General features: G+C 37.5%; 1 protein-coding gene across 2 annotated transcripts in view; it reads left to right on the plus strand.

The window, feature by feature from the left end:
- Positions 1–20,856, plus strand: part of CCAR1 (cell division cycle and apoptosis regulator 1) — a 58,900-nt gene that overhangs the window by 17,751 nt on the left and 20,293 nt on the right. The window contains exons 4-14 of one of the 2 annotated variants that reach the window (XM_006760913.2): positions 1,960–1,992; positions 5,303–5,496; positions 6,924–7,038; positions 7,149–7,341; positions 10,971–11,100; positions 11,554–11,715; positions 14,883–15,108; positions 15,880–15,993; positions 16,532–16,698; positions 17,432–17,642; positions 18,453–18,536. In XM_006760913.2, coding sequence (XP_006760976.1) covers positions 1,960–1,992; positions 5,303–5,496; positions 6,924–7,038; positions 7,149–7,341; positions 10,971–11,100; positions 11,554–11,715; positions 14,883–15,108; positions 15,880–15,993; positions 16,532–16,698; positions 17,432–17,642; positions 18,453–18,536 — 1,629 coding nt within the window. Of the gene's footprint in view, positions 1–1,959; positions 1,993–2,634; positions 2,738–5,302; positions 5,497–6,923; positions 7,039–7,148; positions 7,342–10,970; positions 11,101–11,553; positions 11,716–14,882; positions 15,109–15,879; positions 15,994–16,531; positions 16,699–17,431; positions 17,643–18,452; positions 18,537–20,856 lie in introns of those variants that run through there. The other variant, XM_015562124.1, reaches the window with a different exon arrangement.

Raw genomic sequence — 20,856 nt, forward strand, 5'->3', positions numbered from 1 at the left:
GTAGGAGCAGCCATACCTCATCCAGAGGTGCTCATGCCTGTCAGCGCCGACAGCCTACAATTCCCCGCCGTTCGAGTGTCTTAACTGCTCTGTGGGCTTACCGTGTGACAGGGCAGAACCGGTCTCATCGCCATGGAACGGGATGGTATGGGCTAATATCAGTAGCCCTAACCTCCTTAAGTGGACTCTCGATAATGGGACTACCCCAGGACAAGAGTGGATATACCTAGCACCTTATGAAACCGGGGACTTTTACTGTACTAACCACTTCTGTACAAAGGGGGTTTTGCTCGGACTTAATGCAACCTTTCCCTTGGCCTTATCGAGCTGGACCAGGGTCTCCACCAGCCCCTCCATAGTACCCCTGTGCCCTTGCCTTTTCCTCTCGGAGGAGTCGCCCTCTGTACTCCTCCCTTCCATGAGCATCCCCTGGGTAGAATGCCTCTGCGCCTCCCAACCCGACGCGCAGACGGACACCCTGGGAATGTGGGGGAGATGGTTAAGAAAGGGAATGACACCATTTGCACTAAGAGACCCCATACGAGGGTTGTGCTCCCAATTCGGGCGGTGGGATTTATGCAGACCCAATGCACGTATTGATCAAAGAGCCTTCACCAGCTTAACTAATAATCCATAAAGAATTCCAGAAAATAGAAAAAAGGGCTGTAGGACTAGTGATACTAATAATCTCTGCCATACTAGCTACTATAGCAGGTATGGCCACAGGAATCACTTCCCTAGCCCAGGAGGGATTGACAGCGCAGAGTCTAAACTCCCTATCAGCGGTCACAGCCCAAGCCTTTGTTACACAAGCAACAATAAACCAATAGATATGGGAAGCGTTACTCAATTTACAACAACAAATAGGTTTAATCCAAGAAGACCTTGATAATTTATGGGAAATATCACACACCCAATGTGATAAAAGACATGCTGCCATCTGTGTAACACCCATTCCAGTGAGGAATGCCCCCTGGGAGCGAAAAAAATTAGCAAATCTCCTTAAAGATCCCTTCAGCCAGGCATTCCTAAACAGAACCTATCAGCTCCAGAGAGGAATCCTAAGAATCAATAATACTGGAGTGAAACCCAATGAGTTTAGTTTCTTAAGTGATGCCTTCAGCCGTCTAACCTCCTGGTTAAATCCTGCTAACATGTTCATATGGGCCGTCCTAGCAGCAGGAGGCCTCCTTGCATTCTGCTGTTTCGTTGCTTTTACTCCATGATCCAAAGAATAGATGCACAGCAAGCTATGATTATCCACATCAGCAGGCGCTTATTAAAAGGGAAGGGGGAGATGTGGGAAGAGCTCAAGAGATTTATCTCAGTGCTGCGGCTAAAGCAACGCTGTGAGCACACTCCAGCATACATGCTTCCTTGGCACACCAGGAACTGGCAACGCCCGCCTGACAAATTTCCAAGAGCCGCCTACTCTTAGCCCTGACCCTCACGCCCATTGGATAACCTAGCAAGCGTGTCCCTATTGCATTGGCTGTACCCCTTTATATACGGCTGTACTTCCTCAATAAACTTAGATGTGTGTCTCTGAACCTGGTCTCCGGAGTCGTGCATGCAAGGGCCCCAGCGCGTTGGACTCTGTAGTCCTCACCCCCAAGGGACCCCCTGTTCCACTGAATAATTTCTGTAACATGGTAATTAACACATGACATAACTAGAAATCTTCCCCAATAGGGACTTAGGTTTTCTGTGGGTGTTATTCTTATAAAATAAAAAAAGATGAATTTCTTACTTTTTTTGAATGAGTGAGTTTATATCAGATCTGCAGTTGTTGGAAGTATCTGTAGGAAACTTTATACCTAATGACCTGTTTTTACATATTTCTCAATTAGAAGTAGCCATATAATAGGAATTTTTTCTTAAATGAAGAAAGCATATATGAGACAATTTTGATTGATCCTTTTCTTTTTTCTTTCCTGTTTTTGTGTTTTCTTTTTTCAGTTGCAGCAACCTCAGCAGACCCTTTTAACACAGGTTAGTTTGACTTTCTTTTGGATATCTGAATGAAGAATAGAGCAAAGTTTTTCTTTCGGGGTTGAAAAATGAATATTTTTTGGATTCACATACTAGGTTAGCACTATGCTAAATAAAAATGAAAAGTATGTTTTTGTTTTTTATAGCTTTTGATTGCAGATTGAGTTGTGACTAGTTTGAATAAATACTAGTATAAGGTCTTATTTTAAACTTGATACTGATACTGTCATTTGTATTTTCTTTGAATGAATATTTTTAGGAAATTTTTGTATACATGACATATCTTTTTAAGGTTGACCTTAAAGGTGAAGTAACTATTTACATTATCAGCCTAGTTTTTAGTAACATTAAAACGTTTTTGGTCAAGCCATTGTTGCTCAGTAAATGTGCTTTGATCTATGAACCAGGAGGTCATGGTTGAAAACTATGTCAAGGCACATGCTCCGATTGTGGGTTCTACCCCTGTAGGGGGCATGCAAGAGGCAGCTGATCAATGATTCTCTCTCATCATTGATGTTTCTATCTCCTCCTCTGAAATCAATTTTTAAAAAAATTAAGGTTTTGAACTTTGGATATGTAATGTTTACTTTATGCTTTATGGGTCACTGAAAATCTCTTGCATTTCATTTTTCTTTTTTATAACCCTTATAAAGTGTAAAAACTATCCTTGGCTTGTGTGCTGTACAAAAATAACCTGTGTGCTGTGCTGAATATCGTTCCATGGGCCATAGTTCACTGACCCCTGGTATGTACTTAGAGTGAAATACTATGCAACTGTTCAAAAGAAAGCAGATACTCTAATATATATTGCACCCATGGTTAGGGAAATGAGCAGCTGAGGAATAGGAGTAGGAGAGGAGCTCTTTACTGTATAACCTTTTATACCTTTTTAGCCTTGAACCTGTTAGTTGTTTTTTTTTAAAGTACACTTCAAATGGGCAAACAACCTCAAGCTTTGTTGTTATTATTAAAGAAATAAAATCTAACATGTTTCATATTTTCAATCTCTAATAGTAGAATTTCCAAATTAAGTAGAAAAGCTGTAAAATTTTGTCTTTTCTTAGAATAACATTTCCCAAAGTCTGCCCACAAACCGTTAGTGTGTTAGAATGTTAAAGAAATTTCATAAGAAAATAATTTTGTGATCGTAGTTTAAGAAATGCTGAGTTCTTTTACTGTACGAATATAGGACTTTGCTTTTTATTTATTTATTTATTTTTAATGTATTTCTTTATTGATTTCAGAGAGGAAGGGAGAAGGAGAGATAGAAACATCAATGATGAGAGAGAATCATTGATTGGATGCCTCCTGCACGCCCCCCAACTGGGGATCAAGCCTGCAACCCAGGCATATGCCCTTGGCCGGAATCGAACCTGGGACCCTTCAATCCGCAGGCTGACGCTCTATCCACTGAACCAAGTGGGCCAGGGCTGCTTTTTTTTTTTAAATTTTTGAACTTGGGCCGAAACCGGTTTGGCTCAGTGGCGGCCTGCGGACTGAAGGGTCCCAGGTTCGATTCCGGTCAAGGGCATGTACCTGGGTTGTGGGCATATCCCCAGTAGGAGATGTGCAGGAGGCAGCTGATTGATGTTTCTCTGTCATTGATGTTTCTAACTCTCTATCTCAGCTTTATTGAGTAGGTGTAAAATAAATCCCATGATTTGACTTGAAGAATCAGATGATTGCTCCTTTATTTTGATATTATTTCTATTTCTATGCAGACATTTTAATCAATGTGTTGTTAGTCATGCTTGATTGTGCCAGAAAAGACCAATGCAAGTGTTAACATTTTTATTTTTTCCTGGTTTTATTAAGATGTAATTGACATATAACATTGTATTCGTTTAAAAGTACAATATGATTTTACATATATATATAGTAAAATGATTATGACCAAAGTAAATTTGATTAAATAATTACTTTCACATAGTTATACATTTTTTTTCTTTTGATGAGAACTTAAGATCTCTCTTAGCAACTTTCAAATATACAATAGTTTTATTAACTGTAGTCATCATGCTGTACATTATATCCCCAGAACTTATTTATCTTGTAACTGGAATATTGTACTTTTTTACCACCTTCACCTATTTCCCCTACACTCGTCTGGCAGCCACCATTTGGTTCTGATTCTTTGAGGTCTTTGTGTGTGTTTTTTAATTTCACATGAGTGAGATTGTGCTGCGCCAGCACAGTGAGCCTGAGAGGGAGCGGTGAAGGATTAAGAAAAGACAAGAGAAGAAAGCTGGGGCTGAATGGGACACTGCCTTCTCTGATGGAGAGACAGCGCCACAGCCTGCAAGCCGAGTCTTTATTTTATAGCCAGACTAGTGGCCCGGTGCACAATTCGTGCACGTGGGAGGTGGGTGTCCTCAGCCCAAAATTCGTGCAGTAATTATATTACTGCAAAATATTACATGTCAAAATACTATATATGATATAGTGCGGCCTGCTCTCCCTCAACTGCCCTCCCCTCCTGGCCTGATCACCCCTAACTGCCTCTGCCTTGGCCCTGCCACCATGGCTTTGTCCGGAAGGTCTCCTGGTCTAATTAGCATATTGCCCTTTTATTAGTATAGATTCCACGGGGCAAAGTAAGGGCATGGTCAAGATGTTTACAAAGTTCTTGTGGGTTTCGAATCTTACTCAGTTACATGGACCTGATCAAGCTTTGTTTACTTGCTGTACCTCCTGCAGTTTATATCACTTAGCCACGTGGGACCACAGGTTCGGACCATAACCTGTCCAAGCATTGTAGCCGCTCTCCACATGAGATCATACATAGTGGCCTTTCTATGACTTAATTCACTTATATAGGACTTTCCTGAGTCTTTATGATGCCAATATGGATTTTGAATTCTTAAAACTAAAATAAGCACTTTGAAAATATATATATGTGTGTGTGTATATATATATTTAATTGATTTCAGAGAGGGAGAGAGAGAGGAACATCAATGATGCAAGAGATCATTCATTGGCTGCCTCCTATATGCTCCCCATTGGGGATCAAGCTTGCAAACCGGACAACGCTCAACCACGGAGCCATACCAGCCAGGTTAAGCACTGCTCTTTAAACTCATTGTACTACAGTATCTTTTTCCTCAAATGACCTATTTTTTAAACTTGATTCTTATCTTCAAGGTGTACAGGTGTATTTTTCTAACTTCAAATAAATTACTTTTAGCATTTTGAATTATTTTTAATTTCTAGACTATTTTTTTATTGTTTTAGATTTTTAAAATCAATTTTTAGAGAATTTGTAGATTATTTCAAATCACTACCTTAATTTGATTTTGATTTTGTTTTATAGCCAGCTGTTGCACTGCCTACAAGTCTTAGCCTGTCTACGCCTCAGCCTGCAGCACAGATAACTGTATCATATCCAACACCAAGATCCAGTCAGCAACAAACGCAACCTCAGAAACAGCGTGTTTTTACAGGAGTAGTCACAAAACTACACGATACATTTGGGTTTGTGGATGAAGATGTATTCTTTCAGCTTAGGTAAACTTTGTTAGGTGTTGGCAGATGCCTTTTTATATTTAACATTATGTATATCGATAGTACCTGCTTAATTGTGCAGAGGATTGTGGTTTAGCTATAATTTTATGTTTTAATCGTTCAGCTTGTCATACTTGTACCCATGACCTTTTTTAATGGAGAAAGTGACTGAAGTTATAATTTGGTTATTAAATGAACTAGTAATGTGAATTTTTTATAAACATTTTGTAGGAGTGAGTTATTTCTAATTTTTCATGTTTAGACATACAATGAAATTAGGGATTGAAATATTCACATGCCTTTTAAAATTTATCTTCTGTTTGACATATCTAGTGATGTATAAACTAAAAACATTCTTTTTATAAAATTTTTAAAAATTGATTTTAGAGAGGAAAGGAAAGAGAAAGAAAGAAACCGATTGTTGTTCCACTTATTTATGCATTCATTGGTTGATTCTTGTATATGCCCTGACTGCTGATCGAACACACAACCTCAGCATATCAGGATGATGCTACCTAGCCAGGGTACTAAAAACATTTTAAAATTAAAATATTAATAAATAGGATTGAGTGATTGGTGAACTAACATATCCAAAATAGTATTTTGTTAGTGAATTTCCTTAGCTATTTCAAATATATTTCTAATGACCTTACTATATGATTTTTTTGAAAGTGGGTCTCCTATTTTTCCATTTTATTTTATTATTATTTTTTTAATATATTTTATTGATTTTTTACAGAGAGGAAGGGAGAGAGATAGAGAGTTAGAAACATCGATGAGAGAGAAACATCGATCAGCTGCCTCCTGCACATCTCCCACTGGGGATGTGCCCTCAACCCAGGTATATGCCCTTGACCGGAATCGAACCTGGGACCCTTCAGTCCGCAGGCCGACGCTCTATCCACTGAGCCAAACCGGTTTCAGCATATTTTTCCATTTTATATGCCTTTCTCTCATCTTTCCAAAGCCCAAAGCAAATTTTACATGCCTTTCTCTTATCTTTCCAAAGCCCAAAGTATGAGGATTACCTACATACTAAAAACATGTTTTTTTTAAACACATATTTTTATTGATTTCAGAGAGGAAGGGAGAGGGAGCAAAATAGAAATATCAGTGATGAGAGAGAATCACTGATAGACTACCTCCTGCACACCCCACACTGGGGATCGAACCTGCAGCCTGGGCATGTGTCCTGACCGGGAATCGAACTGAACTCCTGATTCATAGGTTGATGAGCTCAACCATTGAACTACACTGGCTGGTTGTTTTATTTTTTTGTTGACTATATTGGGGTTAGAAACACTTTACTTTTTTCCCCCCTTTTCTTTTTCTTTCCTTGCTTTTGAAATAATGTACTTTAAAATACCAAATTTGTAAATCTCTTTTGGAGGAAACTCTTTTTAATGTGCTTTTACTTTTCTTTTTTCCAGTGCTGTCAAAGGGAAAACCCCACAAGTGGGAGACAGAGTTTTGGTTGAAGCTACATATAATCCTAATATGCCATTTAAATGGAATGCACAAAGAATTCAAACACTACCAAATCAGGTATATGAAATATTGAGTTAGCTATTGTAGAAACTTGGTCACTGAGTTGTCTGATTTATAAAGATTTTTCTTTCATATTTTAAAAGTTTATTTGGTTTTTTTTTATGAAGAATCAGTCCCAAACCCAACCTTTACTGAAGACTCCTCCTGCTGTACTTCAGCCAATTGCACCACAGACAACATTTGGTGTTCAGGCTCAGCCCCAGCCTCAGTCACTGCTACAGGCACAGATTTCAGCAGCTTCTATTACACCACTGTTGCAGACTCAACCACAGCCTTTATTACAGCAGCCACAGCAGAAAGGTATTACATGCAATGTATCTTTGTTTTTTATGTTTCAGACTAATACATAATAGATAAAATAGTAAGATTATACTTCTAATTACAAAAAAACAGGGACTTTGAAAATACTTGAAAGTTAAGTATTTTGTGTAGACCACTTTATTTTTTTTAATCCTCACCCAAGGATATGTGTTTTTAAAAAAATATATATTTTTATTGATTTCAGAGAGGAAGGAGAGGGAGCGAGAGATAGAAACATTAGTGATGAGAAAGAATCATAGATTGGCTGCCTCCTGCATTCCCTCCACTGGGTATTGATCCCGCAACCCAGGCATGTGTCCTGACCAGGAATCACACAGTGACCTCCTGGTTTATAGGACTGCGCTCAACAGCTGAGCCACGCCAGCGGACCCAAGGATATATTTTTAGTTTTGAGAGAGAAAGAAAGATAGAGAGAGAGAGAGAGGAGGGAGGGAGAGAGAGAGAAACAGAAACATCAACTCTTCCCCTCCTGGGCCAGGGATTGAACGAGCAACCTTTTTTGTCTACGGGCCAAGGTTGCAAGCAACTGAGCTACCCGGTCAGGGCTAAGCCACTTCTACTTTTATAGCTATTTGGAAACTTTTTTATTTGATTGTTCTTATTGAAAGACGTGCTCTTTGCTAACTTAAACTGAGTCCTCTCTCCCCATTTTGCTATCTTATCTGTAACTGAAGTAAATGTTTTTGAGACTTATTTCTTATAAATATAACATTTTATGTACATGTAGGGTCTGGTGATAGCACTTTAAGTTCCTCATTGAACCATAGTGCATCAACAAAATGAGCTGTGTTTTAAATTTTCCTTTGCATATTGATTATTTGAAACTCTGGGATTTTTAAACAATGTTTACAATTATAGCCTTGTGTTAATGGAAGCCTGTTTAATTGGTATTTTTAAAAAATGTAATGGCAGCACTTTCTCTTTTATTGTAAATTATGATACACTTAAAGTGATGAAACGATATAACATTATTAGTGCACACCTGTCTAGATCACTAATTGGGCAAAAAATACAACATTGCTAGTTAGCTCTTTTTTAATAGTTTTACCCTCTAAGTATATATCCTCAGAATACAATTTAGTTTTGTTTTTTACATAATCTGTGATTCTATTTATATAATCTTTTGTGTACAAATTTTTTTGTTCAACATTATGTTTTTAAAGTTTTTCATACTATTCTGTGTGGCTCTAATGTCTTCATTTTCCTTATTGCATAATATTCCGTAGTATGAATAATATATAGTTGGTCTGTTCTTTGGTAAACATTTGTTTCTAGTTTTTGGTTTCTGAAGCTGCTGCTGTGAACGCATATATGTGTGAGGCAATGTGCACAAGTTTCCATAGAGCATATATTTTCTGGTGAAATTGCTGGATCTGAGGGTTTGTGTATGTTAAACTTACTAGGTAATGCCAGGCTGTTTCCAGACTACTTGGTTCTTCCCTGTATCTGATCTTTAGTCCTATAATTTCTTATTTTTTCCCTCTCATCTTTTTTTCCTTAGAGGATTTGTTTTCAGTTGTGAGTAGGACTTGAATACCATTTTCTCCCCTGTCACTCTCTCAAGAAGAGATATGGCTTCTGTGGAAGGGCTCAAGAAAGCAGTGTTTCTGGTGGTGATGTATCCCTTGAGTTTGGTAGGGGCTTGAGAGGAGCAATAAGGGCAGTAGAAGAGCCCTAACTGCTTTGGCTCAGTGGATAGAGCATCGGCCTGCAGACTCAAGGGTCCCAGGTTCGATTCCAGTCAAGGGCATGTACCTTAGTTGTGGGCACATCCCCAGTGGGGAGTGTGCAGGAGGCAGCTGATCGATGTTTCTCTCTCATCGATGTTTCTAATTCTCTATCCCTTTCCCTTCCTCTCTGTAAAAAATCAATAAAATATATTTTTTTAAAAAAAGAGCAATAGACGAGCCCTGACTGGTTTGGCTCAGTGGATAGAGCGTCGGCCTGCGGACTCAAGGGTCCCAGTTTCGATTCCGGTCAAGGGCATGTACTTTGGTTGCGGGCACATCCCCAATAGGGGGTGTGCAGGAGGCAGCTGATCGATGTTTCTAACTCTCTATCCCTCTCCCTTCCTCTCTATAAAAAAATCAATAAAATATTTTTTTTTAAAAAGAGCAGTAGAAGAGAGAAAAGGGATCAGTGGACTGTGCTAGGGTTCACTTGGCTGAATGGTAGGGAAATCTGCATTGGCAAGGGATTCCTTCAGTAATACCAGCCCATTGATCTTTAGCTGGTATAGTATTACTTAACATAAGCAATATTCATAAGTTAGCTGGTAATTTTTCTCTCCCAAATCTTCATGAAAAATTTTCATGTATATAAAAATGTTGAAAGAACAGTATAATGATTAGTTGTATACTTTCAACCCTGAACAGTTCACATTTTATTAAAGTGTTTTGTCTGCGTAAATTAACAAATACACATGATATTAGCTTAAATGTTTGAAGTAATTACCAGACACTATGACTTTTCACTCCCATATATTTAAGCATGTCCTTCCTAAAAGAGAGTTTTCCTGTATTACCACAATTTATTATCACATCTAAGAGAAAGCATTTAAATACCCTGTTTATATTCAGATCTCTTCAGTTGTCTCCCAAATATCCTTTTAAAAATATATATATATTTTTATTGATTTCAGAGAGGAAGGCACAGAGAGAGAAGAGATCGAAACATCAATGATGAGAGAGAATCATTGATCGGCTGCCTGTACACGCTCCCTACTGGGGATCAAGCCCGCAACCCGGGCATGTGCCCTTGACTGGAATCGAACCCAGGACCCTTCAGTCCGAAGGGCAATGCTCTATCCACTGAGCCAAACCAGCCAGGGCCCAAATGTCTTCTAAGGTTGTTTTTTGTTTCCTAAACAGAAAGCCAAGTTTCATGCATTATATTTGGTTATGTTTCTTTAGTGTTTTTTATTTTAGAATAGCTTCTACTTTCTCTTTTTTATTTTATTACCTTGGATTTTTTAAGAAATTGGGCCAGTTGATTTGTAAATTCTTTTGGAATGTTATTCTGGATTTGTCTCAATTCCTTGTGATATTTTAACCTTATTCCTCTATCTACCACCATATAAACTATAAACTCTAGGTTAAGTCTAAAGGCATTTGGCAAGAACATATAGGCAATGTTTTGTACTTTATATTGCATCATACTAAGAGGCACATGGTGTCAGATACTTAAACTATTATCAATACTATGTTTGATTACATGATCAAAGTGGTGGCCATAAATCTTTGTATTATAAGAGGTGTTTTTTCTCTGTGTAGATAATCTCTGGATGATACTTCGGCACCCTGTGAATATCTTATTGTATAGCAGTCTTTGGTTTAATGTCAGAAGATCAAGGGTTGGCAAACTATATCCCTTGGATTTGGTCCACAGCCTGGTTTAGTGTTGTCCCTGAACTAAAAATGGTTTTTGCATTGTTAAAGGGTTGTAAAAATATTACCCAAATATACAAAACAGTCTCCACCATTCATGGGTCAGAGAGCCTAAAATATTAGCCAACATTTTCTGTCTATAAAATTTAACCAGGTAATGCTTTTGAACTTCGTTTAAAAATGTTTGTTTGTTTGTTTGTTTGTTTTCTGTATCTTTTAAAGCTGGCTTATTGCAGCCTCCTGTTCGTATAGTTTCACAGCCACAACCAGCACGAAGGTTAGATCCACCATCCAGATTTTCAGGAAGGAATGACAGAGGGGATCAAGTGCCTAACAGAAAAGATGATCGAAGGTATGTTTTTAAATAGATATTTTTTATTGATTCCAGAAAGGAAGAGAGAGGGAAATAGAGATAGAAATATCAATGATGAGAATCATTGAGCAGCTCCCTCCTGCACACCCCCTACTGGGGATGTAGCCTGCAATCTGGGCATGTGCTCTGACCAGGAATGAACTGTGATTTCCTGGTTCTTAGGTCAACTCTCAACCACTGAGCCACATCAACAGGGCCGAAGGTATGTTTTTAGATGGGGATGATGGTTGCATAATATGATGCACTTAATGCCACTAAAAAAAATGATTGAAATGATTATTAAGTTTATGTTGTATATATTTTACCACATTTCATAAAAATTATTTTAAAAAGTATACTGTAGAATCTTATATTAACTTATTTCATGAAGGAATTCTTAGATAATTCTAGGAAGATTATTAATTTTAGAAACGTTTGTTGTTGTTTTTTAAGTCGTGAAAGGGAGAGAGATAGACGCAGATCCAGAGAAAGATCTCCTCAGAGAAAACGTTCCCGGGAGAGATCTCCTCGAAGAGAGAGAGAACGATCGCCTCGGAGAGTTCGCCGTGTTGTCCCACGTTATACAGTTCAGTTTTCAAAGTTTTCTTTAGATTGGTAAGTCGTTTTCCCCACTTCTTATGAAATTATTAGTTTTGTAATTTTGTGTAGCTTAGTAGAATGTGTTATATGCAGATATATTTTTCTCGCAACTTTCATTTCTTTATACTTAATAATTTTAATTTATACAAGAGGAGAAATGCAATTTGAAGTAGCAGTTTAGTTCTTTGCCAGGATTACATTATTTTCATACACTCATTGGAGATATCAGCTATTGAAAAAGGCAGCCACTCTGTGATGAAGTTATTCGTTAAAGTTAGAATCATTTAAGATCCAGATTTATTGATAACTTTATTAAGTTTATGCATAGCCCATTGTGTCTGATAAAATAATACAGGAATGGATTAAATATTTCAAGTTAGCTGTGGTAATACAGTATAATAAAAATATACACACATGTCTGTATGTTTTTTAAAAAAAAAAACATTTTTCAGTCTTTGGAATCAGAAATAATGGGCAAGTTACTAAGAATTTTTGAAGCCCTGCTGGGTTGCTCAGTTGGTTAGAGCATTGTCCCAATACACCAAGGTTGTGGGTTCAATCTCTGGTCAGGTCATATACAAGAATCAACTAGTGAATGCATAATAAGTGGCACAACAAAATTGATATTTCTTTCTCTTTCTCTCTCTCTCTCTCTCTCTCTCATAAATCAATTTAAAACAAAGAATTTTTGAACTTCACATGCAAAGAGGAAATTATATCAACTAACAAGAATTGTGAGTTCATGTATCTAAAGCAATAGTGTGTGTCATTTGTAGATACTCAGTAATGGCTGCAAAGTTGTAATTCATAAAAAGGGAAATTGGTAAATGACTAATTTACTCTAAGGGAAAGGAAGAATTATCTGAAGGCCCTGGGACTGGCATTTATGTATAAGAAGAAATAACAGACAGAAAAAAACAAATTGACAGTAAGATAAAAATAAATCATTACAAGCAGCATTTAAAGCAGTTTCACATAGGAACAAATAACTGCATTTCAGTGTCCTAAGAGAGTATTGCTGCATTTCAACAAAGTGTTATAATTAATATTCATAATATTGGGCTATCAAACATTAAAATTTCTCTATATTCAGTTCTAGATTGAGTAAACCAGTATATTTTATTTATGCTATTCATTGCCAAAATTTTTTGCTTGATGACTTGGTTAATTGTTATGTAGTTAGTTTTCATTTACTCTTGCTTGTGATCGAGTCAGCAACTACTCTTTTTTTTAATTAAATATTTTTTTATTGATTTGAGAGAGGGGAAGGGAGAGGGATAGAGAGATAGAAGCATTGATGAGAGAGAAACATCAATCGGCCACCTTTTGCATGCCTCCTACTGGGGTCAAGCCCCCAATCCAGGCACGTGTCCTGATCTGGAATCAAACCCAGGACCTACTGAGCGACATCAGCCGGGTGCAACTACTCTTAATTTATACTAGTTTTCTTGTTATCCCTGTTTACGTGTATACTTAAAATATGTAGTCTGTATAGTTGAGAAAAAGTTTTTGGAACCAAAACTATCTCCAGTCCCAAAGATATTAAATAGAGCGGCTCTACTTTTTTTCAAATCCTCACCCAAGGAGTGAGGATATTTTTACGTTGATTTTTTTTTTTAGAGAGAGAGAGAAAGAAATATCCGTGTGACAGAGACACATCAATTGGTTGCCTCCCACATGCGCACTGACCAGGGTTGGGGGTCAGACCTGCAACCCAGGTATGTGCCTTTGACGGGGAATCAAACCTGAGACCGTCCTGAGCCACGCTGGCCGGGGCGAGCAGCTCTACTTTAAACTCATCTTTTCCCAGCTTAGAATGCTATTCTAGAAAGAGTTGATACCTAGGATGTAAATTTAACAGTTATCTATCTCCTTTCAAGTTAGACATTCAGAGTTTCACTTCACCACTTTGAAGTAAATTCCCATAATATCAAATTAAACCATTACAAATATAAATGATTTTTAACGTTCTCATACCTCTTCTTATAATTATTGGAAATCCTGATTTTCTTATAGTAATATGATTATAAGAGACTGTATGCCAAGAAATGATTTATTTGTATTTTTTATCTCTTGTTTTATAGATTTTACTCCTATGGGGTAGGATACAACATCAAAAATTCTAGTGATGGGAAACTAGGAAGCTATTACACATACTTTCTGTTTGCAGCACTTCTTTAAAAACAACAAAAACAAAACTCACATACCTGTTTTATACATTTTTACAATAGAATTTTATCCAAATAAAGTATAATTATTTCAGTAATCATAACTGACAAGTTTATCATTCTATACTTTTTATTTTTAGGCTTCAAATAAAAAGACATACCTATATATTAGTTCACATTTTATACCCTTGTTTTAATTGTCCTTTAAAAGACAGTATAGTTATCTTTTCATCTTACAAATTGCATTTTCCACTTTTCATTATGCTTTTAACAGAAATCTCTTGGCTTTTTATCAGATTGATTTACCTTTTAGTTTCTCTCCCTTAAAAGCTTTGCTTCTTAGAAAAAAGGAAATGAACCTTTAAAAAAAATCAGTATGCCAGGTTTAAAAGGCCAGAATCTTACCCTCTCTTTACATAATGAGCAATCAGGTACGGATCTTAATCATTAATACTGAGAGGTATGGAAGTGTGGATAATCCAAAAAAGATTTGGATTTTGCTTTCACGTGAATTTAATTTTGAATGTAAATATTCTTGACCTAGGATCTTACTATAGAATAAAAGTTGTATTTCTACGCTGTATAAAACTGATTGAGGAGCACTTATACTAATTTGGTACCACTCTTATCCCTTCTTTCTGTCATTCTATATGAACCATAACTTTCTCAAAAGTGCACAGTTTCAACTGAGACAGAACTGCTTTTGTTCAGATCTTCTCTGGAGCTGGGGTTGAAGTTATTTCAAAGGGTCTTCTCTAATGAATTTTAAGCTACACACAAAAAGTAAAGAAATAAAGGTAACATTTAGATATGCTATTTATTCAAAGCTGTAAGTAAACAATTTGAAAATGAGATTATCATATGCCTTTCTGCACATCTATAGCTCATTAGTAATTGACCATTTGCAGCTGGCTTTTAGCCATGTCAGGTTAGATGTTTAGCTTCAGAATTGAGTGAATGTTTGCATACTCTGGTATTAAGGCTTTTTATTCACTACTTATGTCTTTTTTTCAGTCCTAGTTGTGACATGATGGAACTAAGGCGCCGTTATCAGAATTTATATATACCTAGTGACTTTTTTGATGCTCAGTTTACATGGGTGGATGCTTTCCCTTTGTCAAGACCATTTCAGCTGGGAAATTACTGCAATTTCTATGTAATGCACAGAGAAGTAGAGTCCTTAGAAAAAAATATGGCCATTCTTGATCCACCAGATGCCGATCACTTATACAGTGCAAAGGTTTGTATTTTGTGATACACAGCCAAACTTTATGAGCAGTTACTCATATTAAGAGTTTATGTGGAGTTAATTTTCAGAAAGTGGTTATTAGGTGTAAGACCTTGAATTCCTACGTTTTCTTGTCTGCTATTCTGTTTTGTTTGTTTGTTTTAAGTAATTTAATTTAACCTCTCTTTACCTTACCTTTTAAACTGTAAAATTATGGTTGTTTTTTTAACACTTGGAACCACATAAAAATGTGAAGATGAAGTTGATGTAATGAGATTTTTGGAATGTTCTATGACTTTGACTAGGCCAGATAAAACATAATGGTGGGTCAGTGTATTATATGTTAGTCTGCAGGGTAACTTTTAGTATATTGCTATGATCAGTAGCTTTCTGATGTTTTAAAACATCAAAAAGCATCCCTTGAAATGTTAAAACTGTATAGTTATAAGGTATCTATTTTTTTTTAATATATTTTTATTGACTTCAAAGAGGAAGGGAGAAGTAGAGAGAGGTGGAAACATCAGTGATGAGTATCACTGATGGGCTGCCTTTTGCACACTCCCTACGGGGGACCAAGCCCACAACCTGCGCATGTTTCCTGACCGGGAATCAATCTGTGACCTCCTGGTTCATAGGTCAATGCTCACCCTTCTGGGTGCTGTAGCATTTTACTTTACATTTTTATTAAAAAATTTGGATATCTAATATGTAAGGATAATACGTAGTGCTTCTTATTTTCTTTACATAGACTTTTGACAGGATTGAATTATTTGACTATAATAGGTAATGCTGATGGCCAGCCCTAGTATGGAAGATTTGTATCATAAGTCCTGTGCTCTAGCTGAAGACCCACAAGAACTTCGAGATGGATTTCAACATCCTGCTAGACTTGTTAAGGTAAAATGAAACATAACTTTAGATGTATATTTGCTTTGCTTGGTTCTAAATGTGTGTGTGTGTGTGTGTGTACTATATATATACAATTTAAAACACTAATCTTATTGATGAGTTTAATAATAATTTTAATATTAAGGCATTCAGACTGTAATGATGTTGATTTTTTTCTCACTGCAGATTATGGCTATATCATATTATATCACTACTTCAGCTGTGATTTTGATGTTGTATATTTGTAGTATAGATAAATCTTAATGATTTAGTGTATCATTGGGTGCTTTTAAAGTGTGAATTATAGGTTGTTTCTTTAAAAGAACTCTTTATCTGAAGAAATGTTTTAGAAGGATGAGTTATGATGTGTAAATCCTATTCCATTGCTGAAATGCAGTGTGGAACACGATGAACTGAACTCTTCCTTGACTGACAGATACCAGAGGTAGTAAAAATGATATTGGAAAGGTTTGTACCTTTTCAAGTATTTTATGTGTAATTTTATAAGTTGCATAATATATGTAAATGATTCTTTGTTTTGAATTAGTTTTTAGTGGGCATGAAAGGCAAGGATGAAGCCATGGCCATTGGAGGCCACTGGTCTCCTTCGTTGGATGGACCAGACCCAGAAAAAGATCCCTCTGTGTTGATTAAGACTGCTATTCGTTGTTGTAAGGCTCTGACAGGCATTGATCTAAGTGTGTGCACACAATGGTAAGTACCAATTCATTTTTTGATTAGAAATGTTTTTCTAATAGTTTATGTAGATGATCTTGTCTATCAGCCTACACTCCCTCCCCTTATTTTAGCAACCTTGATCATGCAGGTAACCTCAAAGGAAAAATCCCCATTTGTAGCAAAAGTTTATTTGGTGCCAAAAATGTTGGGGGGGAGGGAGATTTAAGAACTAATCAAAATAAACTGAAATTTTAAATGCTTTGTTATGCTGTACTTCGGAAGTTTCATTGTATGTTGAAAATATTTTTCATTTCATGCATAGCTGGAGAAGATCGTCAAGAGAGAACTTCATTTCATTATAATTCTTTTGTTATAAGATGATGTAGTTGCTGATTATTTTTGTTCAGCCATATTTTCTCTTGAGGCTTATTTGTCCTGTGTATTTTAGTATATTTCCTGTGACTTAATTGAGAATTTTTTTTTTTAGCACATGAAATCTGAACAGCTATCCAGCTTCTTCAGGTATTCCCTAAAATATGCGTAGCTCTGTCATCAAACATGAAAATGCGTTGGGGAATATATTCTTTTAACTATAAATATTGTACAAATGTACCAAAAGAGGAACTATGGCTTCTATAATTTTTTTTTTCTTTAGACCAACCGCAAGTTCTTGCAGCAAAATTTCTTTACTTGATGTGCTACAAGTGAACTAGGGTCTTTAAAATGTATTTTAGAATTTTTTTCCAACATGCTTCTTCCCTTGCAACAGGTACCGTTTTGCAGAGATTCGCTACCATCGCCCTGAGGAGACCCACAAGGGGCGTACAGTTCCAGCTCATGTGGAGACAGTGGTTTTATTTTTCCCGGATGTTTGGCATTGCCTTCCCACCCGCTCAGAGTGGGAAACCCTCTCCCGAGGATACAAGCAGCAGCTGGTGGAGAAGCTTCAGGGTGAACGCAAGGAGGCTGATGGAGAACAGGCACTGAACGCTAATCCCTTTTTCTATTTCCGCTTCTCACAGGCACAGGAACACAGGCACAAAGCACACCACACACTACATAACAAACACACATGGAGGAACATTACTGGTAACAGCGACTGGTAATCCAGCTTTCAGCAGTATAGTTGTATGTTCTTTCCTCTTTAAAAAATCTGTCTGTTATGCTAACTTTAAGAGTTCTGAGACCTCAAAGGAAATAAGTTGTGCTTAAATTGCACAGAATTTTGTTTTTATCATAGGTCTAATTGCTGGAATCTGGGACCAGTTGTTGAACAAGATTCAGTATTAAGCCATTTTAAACATTTTGCCATTTTCTAAAATTTAAAAAATTTTCTCTTTCACGGTCATCAGTTCTAATCATGGATATTTGAAATTGGACAACCACAAGTCTGAGAGATTTGAAATTTCAGGCTATGTGGCATCATCTTTGGTACATTTGAAAGGTCTGGCTAAATCAACCTTGACTTTGGGTGGTTTGAAAATTGGGGCAAGATCACACACTGTGTGGTTAGTGGAGACCGGCAGTGTTTGTGCATCCTTGATATCCTTTGTGTTGTAATTTATCACCCTTTTGTGTTTCACAGATCTGGCTTTGATTGGCTGATGAGTGTCTTTGTGATCAATTAAAAGTGGTAGAATGTATGTACGTGGATTTGCCTAAATAACTTTAGGAGAAGACAATCTGAAACATTTGTGACCTTGCACAGATCAGCAACAGACTTTTAAAAGTAAATTACCTTTATTTTAAGGTTTCAGAATAATAATTAGGTTCTTAACTTTATATATCAGGATGAAGAAGAGAAGGATGATGGTGAAGCTAAAGAAATTTCTACTCCTACCCATTGGTCTAAACTTGACCCAAAGACAATGAAGGTAACTTTGAAAGAGGTAGTTGCTTTTGCAGTTTGTTATTTAACACATAAAAACTGATTAATTCTCTTCTCAGCAAAAATTAAAAAAGTGTTTCTTCTTTGTCATGAAACTAGCTTTTTAACCCACATTGCTTTTTGTTGTTGTTGTTAATGCTTCCCTGAAGATATCTTTCCACTGATTTAGAGAGTGGAAGGGAGGGGGGGAGAGAGAGACATTGATTGGTGCCTCCCACATGCGCCCCAACTGGCGCCAGCAATCAAATCTAGTTACCAGTAACATTCATAAGAATGTTTGTTATTCTTGCACTACTTCAAGTTGTCATCAGCATCAGGCTTCACATAGAGTCCTATAGGTACAGAAAATAAAGGCAAATAGATTAAGCCTGAATCCTAGGACTTTTTGTTAAACCAATGGCTTTGCTATTAAGTTTCTTTAAAAGTATGTATATATATATATATATATATACATTTTAAAAATCCATCTAATAAAAGAGAAACATACAAATTGACCATACCTCTGATACACCCACCAGCCATGCCCACAAAGCCAATCAGGAGTGAGTATGCAAATTAACCCAACTAAGATGCCAGCGGCCACAGAGCTGGAGTGAGCAGGAGGTTTGGGTTGCCCCCTGCAATGGAGGAAGCCAAACTTCCCGTCTGCCCTGCCGGTCCTGAGCTCCGTTCAAGGCTACAAAGTTTTAATTATTGTGAGGGTCTCCACTGGGGGCTTGACCAGCCTGCAAACAGCCATCAGCCCCTCACCCAGGCTGGCCAGGCATCCCAGTGGGGACCCCCACCCTGATCCAGGACAGCCTTCAGGGCAAACCAGCCAGCCCCCACCCATGCACCAGACCTCTATCTATATAATAAAAGGGTAATATGCAAATTGACCCTAACAGCAGAATGGGAATGACCTGTCACTATGACACACACTGATCACTATGGGGCAGATGCTCAATGCAAGAGCTGCCCCCTGGTAGTCAGTGCATTCCCACAGGGGGAGCTCTGCTCAGCCACAAGCCAGGCTGATGGCTGCCAGCACAGCGGTGATGGCCGGTGCCTCTCCTGCCTCCTCAACAGTGCTAAGGATGTCTGACTGCAGCTTAGGCCTGCTCCCCATTGGCAAGTGGACATCCCCCGAGGGCTCCTGGGCTGCCAGAGGGATGTCTGACTGCCAGCTTAGGCCCTGTCCCCTGGGGAGCGGGCCTAAGCCAGCAAGTGGACATCCCCCGAGGGGTCCCAGACTGCGAGAGTGCACAGGCTGGGCTGAGGGACCTCCTCGAGTGCACAAATTTTTGTGCACCGGGCCTCTAGTATATATATATTATGAGAGAGAATCATTGATCGGCTGCCTCCTACATGCCTCACACTGGGGATTGAGCCCACAACCTGGGCATGTGCCCTGACCCATAATCGAACCATGACCTCCTGGTTCATAGGTTGACATTCAACCAGTGAGCCACATTGGCTGGGCTTAAGTTTCTTATTTTAAAACTTACATTTATTTTCATTATAAATGTAATGCATGCTTGTTTTAAAAATTGATGCATACATGAAAAATAGAAGAAAAAAATTATGTGAGCCTATCATTCAAATATAACCACTCTTAAAATTTTGTTGTATTTTTGCCATTCTTTTTTTCTGGGTATCAGCTTGTGATTGATTGGTTGCTTCTAATCATGTTATATAAAAAGTTGCTATCTCAACCTTTTTCTTTTTTTAAAATATATTTTATTGACTTTTTACAGAGAGGAAGGAAGAGAGATAGAGAGTGAGAAACATCGATCAGCTGCCTCCTGCACATCTCCTACTGGGGATGTGCCCACAACCCAGGTACATGCCCTTGACCAGAATCGAACCTGGGACCTTTCAGTCCGCAAGCCGACGCTCTGGGTTTACAAAGGGCCTGTGTAGAAGGCAGAATGGGTGTTTGAGTCTTTTTATCCAGTTTTCAAGATAATGAATTAGGTTCCCTGTCATCTTCAGATGGTTATGTGTTTGTTTGTTTTTAATATAATTATGAATTTATGAATTTAATCGTATTTGAATGGGTTTCAAGTCTGTATTTCTTATTTTTTTAATCTTTATTGTTGAGAGTTCTTACTCTTTTATTTTTATTCGGCTCATCCTTTTCAATTAATATTAGTGTTTCCCATGTAATTAATTTTAAATTTATGCTGTTTTATCTAGCTGATGTACTGTTTTTTCTTAAGTATTACCCTTTTATTGGATATTTAGATCCTTGACTCTTTTGGAGGAAGAGACTCTGAAAAGGAATGTATAAAGTTGGTTCTTTTTATGTGTCTAGGTTATTTCTT

This window comes from Myotis davidii, unplaced genomic scaffold (genome assembly GCF_000327345.1).
Source record: "Myotis davidii unplaced genomic scaffold, ASM32734v1 scaffold134, whole genome shotgun sequence".
NCBI classification, from domain to species: Eukaryota; Metazoa; Chordata; class Mammalia; order Chiroptera; family Vespertilionidae; genus Myotis; species Myotis davidii.